This window comes from Xiphias gladius, chromosome 4 (assembly GCF_016859285.1).
Source record: "Xiphias gladius isolate SHS-SW01 ecotype Sanya breed wild chromosome 4, ASM1685928v1, whole genome shotgun sequence".
Taxonomy (NCBI): domain Eukaryota; kingdom Metazoa; phylum Chordata; class Actinopteri; order Istiophoriformes; family Xiphiidae; genus Xiphias; species Xiphias gladius.
The window spans coordinates 14,293,463-14,304,032 of NC_053403.1; the positions used below are offsets into that span (position 1 = coordinate 14,293,463).

At 42.4% G+C, this 10,570-nt stretch overlaps 1 protein-coding gene across 1 annotated transcript; it reads right to left on the reverse strand.

Annotated features, from left to right (window-relative positions):
- Positions 1-522: 522 nt before the first annotated feature.
- aldh8a1 (aldehyde dehydrogenase 8 family, member A1) lies at positions 523-9,751 on the reverse strand. The gene is made up of 7 exons (XM_040125855.1): positions 9,499-9,751; positions 8,370-8,517; positions 7,021-7,176; positions 6,780-6,929; positions 6,257-6,513; positions 5,239-5,400; positions 523-5,123 (listed from the first exon to the last, which is right to left on the reverse strand). Exons 1-7 carry the CDS (start codon positions 9,643-9,645, stop codon positions 4,671-4,673), a joined length of 1,473 nt encoding a protein of 490 aa, XP_039981789.1. The 5' UTR covers positions 9,646-9,751; the 3' UTR covers positions 523-4,670.
- Between the last annotated feature and the right edge of the window lie 819 nt (positions 9,752-10,570).

Consider the following 10,570-nt stretch of genomic DNA (forward strand, 5'->3'; position numbering starts at 1 on the left):
AAGAAACACGACGCCAAATGAATGCTAATGTTGCCGTGTATTAGCAACTGTTTGCTGACACATTCGCCATGTCACCTTTATGAGGTGATAGTATATTTTATTTTTATTTTTATTTTTACAGTTAGTTTCAACTGCCCCCATTTGACAAATAAGAGGCAAATGCAGGATATACCCACAGGGATGCATGTACAACTTCAAAGTAATTAGAGACAGGATAAGCATGCATCTTTGATAATCACTGGAATTGCAACAAAGCTATTGGCTTGTTATTGTATTTCAAACCTTATTGCATATGTTTTTTTATAAGTCAGCTTATAAGTCAGCTTATCAGCTTTTTTGTACATTATTTAGTCACATACCTTTTGAGGGTTGCATCTTCAAAAATAGTTGATCCCACATATTGTATGTCTACTGTATTTTTGAAAAAGATAAAATGTTTGCCCAAAGTGAAACCAATGTTTAAATCCAACATTTTCCAAATTTGAAGATTCAACCTGCTGCTGAATAACAAGATTTAAAAAAAAAAAAAAAAAACTGTCAAAATGTGACTGAATCAGAGTAATGTACAGAATGCTGAGGTTACAGATACTGTAGGTTTCAGTTGGTGATGCTCATAGCCAAAACAAGACAGTATGAAATGCAATAAAAAGATTTGAAACTAATGCTATTTATGAGTGCAGGTTTCCAATTCCAGTGTATATTTTTAGTCAGGAAAGCAGTGAATGTTGCCTTTTTTCTCAGCAAAATTCATCATATTGGGCCTTTAAAAGCAACAACTGCAACCAACGAAAGGCAAAACACATTTCTCTCTTGCAAAAAAACAACCCCATTAATTTAAGAAAAGTGTGCATACTTGTGAAATACATACATATCCTTGTCATGTTCTTTTGAATTTTTACCCTGACTGTGGTACTGTGGATGGCTCTATCTTTAGCTAACATTTTACCTTTTTAGACTGGTAAATATACTGCACCTAGCAGAGACTGACATGCAGTTGCAAACATTTGGCCCTCTGTAGCCAAGTAACTCTCACACACACAATATACATGGGGTTTTCTTAGCTGAGTTTGCTTAACCTGCTTGAACTGAAGCATTTTCTCAGGACCCAGCTTCATCTCTGGGTTTATCTACCACAAAAGCCAGGCCGCCTGCTGTGGAAAATTCCCTGAACCCAAATGTGACAGAAGGCCTTGAGAGACGGGAGTGTGGTGAGAGAAGGAGAGGCTGGTGGTGAGAGAGAACAAGCTTACTGTGCGTGACACATGACATTCAAAGAGAGACAAGGGGAGAAGAGGAGAAGAAAACCAATGCTAATAAAGGCAAATGCCACAGAAAGAATAAAGGAAAGAGATAGGAAGATTGGAAACCACTGATTGCTGGTTTTATCTTTATTGTTCCATGGAATACTTTTTTTTAATTGACTCAATGAACAAGCCCCACTGCCTGTCAAACTATAGAAACTGGGACACGCGGAAATTATTCCATGTACAGTCAGGATCGGACCTTGCTCATGCTTTCTCGATCTGTTTTTCTTTCTTTCTCATTATCTGTCTCTATTGATATTGCCCTGATACACAAACACACACTCACATACCTTTTTCCCCAACAGCCAATCAAATGTTCCTGTGTATAAATTAATAATTGAAACACATAAGAAGTTAATACTTCACGGACTTATTGCAGTGGGTTTTGGCCAAAAGAAGAGAGAAAATGGTTATCGGCTATGATTGTTCTCTCCACGTACATATCAATGAGAGAACCCTCTGCAGGAGGCCTATCACATCCCTGCCGCCAGCATGAAAACAGAGCTTTATATATTCCAGATATGCCAGTTTCCTAATGGATATCAAATGGAAGGATGCTCTATTTTAATTCCTCCCGGTGCCCGATAAGTGAGGTGAAAGTTAAATGCTTAGTTTGGCTGAAGCCGCCGGTAGTGTCCTCAGAGTCACGTACAGTGGGGCGAGACCTGCTTCAATGAGCCTTTTCCTTCTCAATGAAACATCCACAAAAGGGAGAGATGAAAGATAAATCAAGAAAAAGGGCGGAAACAGAGGAAAATGAAATAATTGCTGACTTACTTTGTTCCCACTGTGTTTCTAAGATTATGACTTGGTGGGTGTATGTGTGTGTGTTGGTGCAACAAAACACGTCTCTTCAGACCTCCTAACCTGACTTTTGGGTGGTATCCATTTCATCACACGCTATGTTCGAGGAAGGCATAGGAGTGCGTGTGTGAGTATGCAATCATCCAGCGTGACACAGCACAATACCCATTCCCTAGCCAAAACACAGAGGGTGGGACACACACACTGGCTCTGTGGTAAATGTCACATACAGTACAGCTCATGAAAGGACGTGATTTTACAGGCTTATTCAACAGATTGGGTGCTTCCCCTGTGTATCTTCTTTTCCTATACTGGTACGGCAGCCCAGATGAGGCAGAAAGCACCACGCACACATGCTCACAGACATACATAATCCAGCACCCACATCAGTCCCATCTCAAACTGCATTAAGTCATGATAAGATGTTTAGCGAGGAGAGGAGACATCTTTAATAGGGGGGCAAAGAGGGGAGGGGAAGCGGGCAGACAAATGCAAGGAAAACGTGATCAGGAGAAGATGAAGCATGTTGCTGAGGATGGCTGTGGTGGAATCTTTTAAATTCAAAAGACTTGGATAATTATTTGAAAGATTTTTTTCATCATTCAACAAGTGCCGGATGCTGGCTCCTCTGTATGGATGGCAATGTCAGTTCGATGAAGCACAGACATTCATGGGTCCCAGAGGATGAACCCTACTGACTTTGGCGATCCCCTGGACTTTTCCTTTAGTGCCAACGGTGGGTAAACAATTGCACATATCCAGTGAAATATCTACTGGATGGATTTACTCAATACCTTGCAAGGACAGTCATGGGTCCCAGCCAATGAATCCTGATGATTCACGCTAGTGGTACGTTGAAATTTGTCGTTTTGAGCGAAATGTCTCTACAACTATTGACGGATTGTCATTCGAATTTGGTGCAGAATTTCATGTCACGTAAATTGTAATAACTTTGCAGATCCCTCAAGTTTTTATCTAGTTCATCAGGTCAAAATTGAAAATTGTCCAACACTTTGGTTTACAACCAAATACCTGCAAAAAATAATGAAATTACCGTCAGGCTCAGCTGTGCTTTGTGTTTAGTGCTAATTAGCAAAAGTTAGCACGCTACCACGCTAAAGTGAGATGGTGAACACGGTAAACATTACCTTCGCTAAACATCAGCATCTTAGTTTTGTCATTATGAGCATGTTCATTCTATCATTTGAATGCTCTACTGTAAAGCACCAAGGTTTTTTCATGACAGACGTTCGGAGCATTTGTCTCCAGTCAGAAAGTCACTCCAGTTCACTCAGCTTGCTGACATTCCTATTTCTCTCTTCAAACATGTTGTCCAACCACCACACGGGACAGTTTGACATTTGCTCTCCCCTCTTACGTCAGCAGGTCAGTCATTTCAAAAGCAAAAAAAAAAACTCAATGTAAAACAGACACTTCTGACTATTAAGTTTGCATGACGTAAAAAATTATAAAGCAGCGCAGACTTTGACCATGTGTGCAACCATAAAGGAAAACACCCCGACACAGGAAAAGTACAAGGTGTGTTGATAGAAAGGTCAAACTTTGACTTCTTCATTCTCAAAGTGAATTTTAATCTGTCGGCAGAACTATTTTCTTGTAACATACTCAGAATCTGATATCTATCTATCTTTTACTGACATTACGACATAGATGCTATCAGGGGTTACTGCATTCCGCAGACAACAATGACATAACCCAGACGTCAAAAGTTAACATTAAAAAAAACATATTGAACTACATGTGGGATTTCTATAAGGTATTTTAATTCGGGGCAACACTTGTATGTGTTACAAAACACCTTAACAAATTGCAGTCTGAAGGTTTTGCTCTGAATAAACTCACCTAGAATTATTTGGTTTTTGGATTTGGTTGGCCTGAGGCACACATTAACTCTCTTTGTGTTCACCTGCTTCACAGGAAACGTGTTTACTTTTCTATTAGTGCTATTACTGTTTGTATGCCTTCTTTTCAGATGTACTATGTTACTTCCCGAACTGCCATGCAGAACACAAACCCGCAGTTTAAAAGGATGTTGGATTAAACTGCTGTTCTTAAATTAACAAATTTTACTCTTGACGTCTTAGAAAATAAGCCCTTTACCCCCTGACCTTGTCTGGTCTGTATTTTTTCTAATTTTAAGACCAAAAACATTTTGCATTTTATCTGCTCAGAAATAGAGGATTGTTTTACAAAATATTCAGCAAAGAACAAATGATTAACGTATAATATTCTAATGTTTTACATGGTGATGTATTTCCTCTTCACTAAACCTTTCTTTTGCCTCTCTGCTAGCTTACTCCTTTGTATTGCTGCAATGTGACTTTCTCTGACTTTGTATTCCACAAATATGACTTAATTACAGGGCTCAATAATCCGAGAGCGTGAGGAGAAATCTGTTGTTGACAATCTTGAGAGTTGCTGACATAGGTTGATGAATGTCATGATTAACTGCCAAACCTTCCCCACATTTCTGTACCTGTCTCTAACAGAAAAGGTACCTCCAATCAAGACTTGCCACTGCTGCCCTCTTCCTTTGTTTCTTTAGTGTTTGATCGTGACACTCTTCACCTCTGTGAAGAAGTGGTAGGAATCCTTCCCTCCTTCCCTCCCCACACCAGAGTTCTTCATCCCACCAAAGGGTAGGTTCAGATCTCTCACCAGCCAGCAGTTGGTCCAAACTAATCCTGCCTGCAACTGCTTGGCCATCCGGTGAACCTTCCCAACGTCTTGGGACCAAACGGTGGCCGCCAGACCGTAACGCACACCATTGCCCTTGGAAACAGCTTCATCCTCTGTGTCAAAGGGGCTGACGCAGGTGACGGGGCCGAAGATCTCTTCCTGCATGACAGGGGAGCTGTCAGATATGCCGGAGATGACAGTGGCCGGCATAAAGTAGCCGGATTTGTTTTGCTCAGGCAGGTCCAGCGTGTCAACCCCCTCACCACAGTGGACGATGCCACCATCAGATTTGGCGAGTGCTACAAAGCGTCGAACCTGGGGGGCCAAGACAAAGAGGGATTTCAACTTGAAGGAAATGGGTACTGAAAACAACATGTCGTTTCAAATGGAAAACCGTTCTTTCACAGCATCTAACACTTTATTTAACCACCTTTTCCAGGTGGTCTTTGCTGATGAGAGCTCCGTTGTTGTTGCTGGGGTCAGATGGCACACCGGTCTTCCACTTCTTAGTTGCAGCCACAAACTTTTCCAGGAACTCAGAGTAGATACTCCTCTCTACATAAATCCTACTGGTGCACAAACAGATTTCTCCCTGAAAGCAGGACAGATGAAGGAAGACTTTGATGCTGATGGATCAGGACATTGTTTCCATGCATCTCTCTCATGACATAATATGGGCGATCATCTCCCCCATGCGGACAAATCATGCCACTGCAGCTTCGTCACAAACACAGGAGTTCTCCGTATAGATAATAGCCTTCATTTTGTTGAAATTTGTAATCAGAATAAAAACAATATTTAGTATACAGCACTTTAAAATAAAAGTTTACAAAGTGCTTAATATGTTTAAAAAACAGATAAAGACCATGGCTGGATTAACCTGCCAGGGGCCTGGGGAAAATATGAGCTGCATTTGTTCATGTCTTTGCTTCCTGTGTGTTTAAAGACATTCATCTAAAAATAGGACTTATACAGTATAACAACTAAACAGAAATTAAGTTCTGAAAACTAACATCTGACGAATCGACTCTCAGGGCAGGGCCTTAAGATGAGGAAATCAAGTGGGACCCAAGGGTTAGACCCTTACTGGAAAAGTTTGACATTTTGGGAAATAGTCAGTTGATATGATAAACCTCACTTGATATGTGCTTTAGTTATGCCTATTTCAAAAAAAAAAAAAAAAAAATTCAATTCAATTAACACCATTTTACACACAGTAAAACTGGAACCTTTGGGGCCCCTGGAATTATGGCTTACCCACCACCTTGTAAGTAGGCTAGCCTTGATAATAGCCCTCACAAGAGCTTGTAAAATGTTCAATAATAAATATACTGTAAAAGTAGAATGGATTTTTAAATGATCGCAACAGTAAAGGTAATCAAAAGCTAATTTTAAGGAAAAAATTCTTTATTAGATTATTTTAACTCTCAAAAACCCTCTTTTCTCACCTGATTGGAGAAGCTGGAGCGAACCGTGGTCTCGATGCACTGCTCCAGGTCTGCATCCGCGAAAACTATGGCAGGGTTTTTACCTCCCAGCTCCAGTGAGAGCTTCTTACAGTAGGGGGCGCTCCGCTCTATGATGCGCTGGGCAGTTGCTGTGGAGCCAGTGAAGGAGACCAATGGGATGTCAGGATGGCCAACAAGGGCGTCGCCTGCTCTGGGACCAGTGCCAAATACGATGTTGACTACTCCTGCAGGAACACCTGCAGAGGCAGAGACAGATGTCTATGTATCCATCATTCATTTCTTATCACTCATTTTCAATACAGTTAACGGTGTAGAAATAAGAGTTTTCTTTAATGGTAATACTTTAAAGCGAGTTTTGACAGTGTGCATTTAAGTAATGGGATATGTTACTATATGTGAACATCTACACATTATGTTTATGTGCAGTAATGCACGAGAGAATCCCTCTAACTCCTGCGTGTGTCAGTTGATTGCTATTGCATTGTGGGTGCTGTAGTCCCACCGGCCTGCTGCATCAACTTGCACATCATCCAGGCTGTCACGGATGTCATCTCGCTGGGTTTGGCCACCACCGTGTTTCCCGTAGCGATTGCGGGCGCAATCTTCCAGGTCAGCAGGTACAGGGGGAGATTCCAGGGGCTGATCAGACCAGCTAGACACACCACAACACAATTTAAAAAAACACGTAAAACACAAATGAAAACATTTGCAGGTTGTAAGGCAAACACGCTGTGATCTCTCACCCACTCCCACAGGGCTACGGATGGTGTAGTTGAGGCAGCCCATGTGGTCCATCTGGCTGCAGTCGGTGGTGTGGTGGAGCACCGATGACGCAAAGAAGCGCAAGTTGTACACAGATCGGGGAATGTCCACAGTCTGTGCAAATGTCACCGTTTTACCTGCAATTTTACACCCAAGACGTAGAAGTGACGAACAGCAGAGGATAATACAGCACTTCCTTACACATCACTGGAAAGAACTCGGTATGTACTGTAGTTTAATCCGTGTTTGTGTTTTATTGAGGTTATAAGCATTCTGTTTGAAATAAACCTTAGTTAGTGTGTTCATCTTCAAAAACACCAACATGAGAGATAAACCATGCACCAGTGTTAATGTGTTGGTGTGTTATTCTATCAATCTTTCCTTTAAAAACTACTATCAGCTCTAAATGTCCCTTTCATCCACACTTTGCATCCATGACAAAATATCCAAAGAATCCAATGTTTCCAAAGTACAGTATAAATCATCATTGTTTTCATGACCTCTTGACCTTTTGTCTTGTGTCACCAAAAGGCCCAGTTGTACCAGTTGTGCTGTGTATAAGAAAGATAAAATGCCACGGATTTGACTGCGCACTCACATTTCCCAGGGTATGATCCCTCTATATTTTGGACAATGCGTCAGCTTTCCCCTAGCACAACCCTCAGGCCAAAAGTCAGCTTAGCAGACAAGACTTCAAAAACAATCTTTCTTTACCATGAACTCTGTTGAGCACTTTCACGCTTGTTTGATTTTAATCACCCAATGTCATGACCCCCTTTTCACTGACATAAGGCCCAGGACAAACCTTCCAAAAAGCTTCGTCCACGGTACTAGAATGACCCTAAAACTAACAAAAACCAACAGTTTGTTGTTCATTCTGTCACTTTTGTATCATGGCCTGTCATTAATATGGCGTAGGAGCTGCAACAAGGACATTCTAGCCTTGGTATCATTATTAAAGAGAACAGAGATCAAGCAAAGATTAAAGGAGAAAACACAGGAGAATTCAGAAGCAAATATGTACATCAGTTTTGGCAAATTATATGTAATGACTTACTATATTGGCCACAAAATTGTAGTAACATTAAACCAGTCATTGGTGATTTCTGGACTTGAACAGAAACTACATTACTTGGTTTTGAAATTGTGTTGCAACATGATATTAGCTGCATGAATTTGGACATCCAGTCAAGTGTAAGATAAATAACCACCTTGTTTACATTGAAAACAGCCCAATTGTGACCCATTTACTTAATTTCACTGACTGCCTGACAGGTTATCTGACTGACCCTTGGGTTGATACAACATGTGTTCAAACATCACAAGACACCTTGGTCTCTGGACTCAGCTTGGGCAAACTCCTCCAGGTGAGCTTCGATCAGGTCGGCCAGCTTGTTGAGGACCTGTGCTCGCTGCTGTGGGCTGCGGGCAGACCAGTCGGGGAAGGCTTCTTTAGCTGCCGCCACTGCTGCCTCCACCTGCAGGGAGTCACGCGCCGGGAGATTAGCATACTCTCCTGTGCGATTCACAGATTACGCTTAAGGATGGCGTGTGTTAGCGCTACGCAAGTGGTTCCCAGCTTCGGGGGTCATGCACCCAAAGGGGTCTTGAGATAAATCTGAGGATTAAAGGGCAGAGAAAGAAAAAATGGTGCTTTCTTGTGATTTACTGGCTACTTCTAAAAATCCTAAATGAAACGATTTTTTTTTTTTTTTTTTTAAACTCACCCTTTGCTGGAGTACACTGAGGCCAGAAAATGCGCTCAGGGGTCACAAGTAGATTGAATATAGTGGGGGAATGCGTGTGCACATCTGCTGAAAACTTTTGATATCACAAAACACTACAATAACAGTGAGAATTACATGGTTACTCGTGATAATCTTACCACTGTTAAGCACAAAATACTGAGGTTTATTGACATGTGTGTTTAATGATTACTGGGCTGTTGACTCTGTGAAGAGCAAAGGTGCTTCCCCCTGAAACTGGGTTTCCAATGCAGCATCTGAAACCTGCACCTCTTCCATGACACTCACAAACGAACTGCCATGTTCATTTCCTTTAGGCCGCTGCAAGCACTGCTTTATCCAAGGGCAGATTTAAATAACAGCTCGCACAGGAAAATGCGATCCTGCCCCGATGCCCTTGCAATAAAGACTACCTTGGAAATCTTATAATTATAAGGGTTATTTAGTGGAGTGGACGAAAAGACGGACGCACCACATGAAAAATACTAACTCAAAAGCAGTTTCACAAGATAGTCATGCTTGATTTCAAAAATGGTCCAGGGGATGACAACAAATGCCAAACACAGGCCAAATAACTCTCCAAATACTGTTTAACATGTCAGAAATTCAGGGCTGGCCTAGGAGTTCTTTGCACTTGCATTCACTCCCGAGAGGCTCACTCTTGAGCAACTGCCAAATGCACGGCGCCCTGGGGTCGTATCACCTACGTCCTACCTCCTCGCCGCCGCTGTCGGGTACTTTGCAGTAGACCTCTCCGGTGGACGGGTCGTAGCAGTCGATGTGGTGCCGGCAGGGCACGAATCTGCCCCCGACGTAGTTCTCCAGAACCAGGTACGTGCGGTGCCCCGAGGTTTTCGCCATGACGGCCGTCAGCCAATGCCACCCAGGCGCACACGGCCGACCCGATGGGAGAGACGACAGCGGACTGGTGCGCGAAACGTCTCGAACCACACGAAGCCAAGGGTCGATGCCGGGCCTCGCGCTGACCCTCCCACCGCACGTTTCACAATAAAAGACGGCTAATTATTCTCCCAGAACGAAACACTGGTTAGTCATCATAGAGTTCTCATAGATAAGCTTTCATTGGGGAAAAGGGGTAGGTATCGTTTCCAAAGCGGTTGGATAAACCGTATTTTTACCACTGTTACACCAGTCAGTGCAGTGGAGGTGAGAATCAACACAAAAAAAATAAAGAAAAAATTTAAGAAATATATGAAGATACAGGTATGATAACTTGTTTTGATGGCCTAGATCCAAGGCGTGTGAAATAAAGTGGACTTTCGCATTTCGAAAGTATTCCCAGTCATTTTCGGTGGGACGTGTAGTTTCATTGTGCCCCGGTACTGTGAGGTGTAACGTGCACTGACTTGTCTGCTGAGATTCTCAGTCATCCAGGTCGTGGTTTTCTAAGAAGAGCTGAATCGATGGCGACTGGACTTGGCCTCAGAGCTCGAAGACGTTTCACCTCTCATCCAGGAGGCTTCCTGAGGAGTCCTCTGAGACACCTTCCAGATCTACCACCAAGTCCGGTTTCCCTGCATTCAACTCTCCTTGGGTGCACAAACTTTGTCTTTTACATTACGCTGGCCTTAAAGTGAAGCTTTAAATAAACGGTGGACCATGGAAACAGACGTAGGCAAGAAGTGCTCAGGAAAAAAAAAAATGGACATCTACAACTCCGAGTCAACTGGGCACCCTCAGCCGATGAAGATCATGTGATATGATCAAAAGCTCCACGGCAGTTTCTAAATGGGCCTTGATGTGAGATTTCAGCAAAAGACACCAG

What these genes read in the sequence shown, in the direction of transcription:
- aldh8a1 (XM_040125855.1), bottom strand. Translation starts at nt 9,645, where the DNA reads ATGGCGAAAACCTCGGGGCACCGCACGTACCTGGTTCTGGAGAACTAC. An exon ending in CCGACAGCGGCGGCGAGGAG is followed by an intron (nt 8,518 to 9,498) that starts GTAGGACGTAGG and finishes GACTCCCTGCAG; the next exon opens with GTGGAGGCAGCAGTGGCGGC. An exon ending in AGCTGAGTCCAGAGACCAAG is followed by an intron (nt 7,177 to 8,369) that starts GTGTCTTGTGAT and finishes GTAAAATTGCAG; the next exon opens with GTAAAACGGTGACATTTGCA.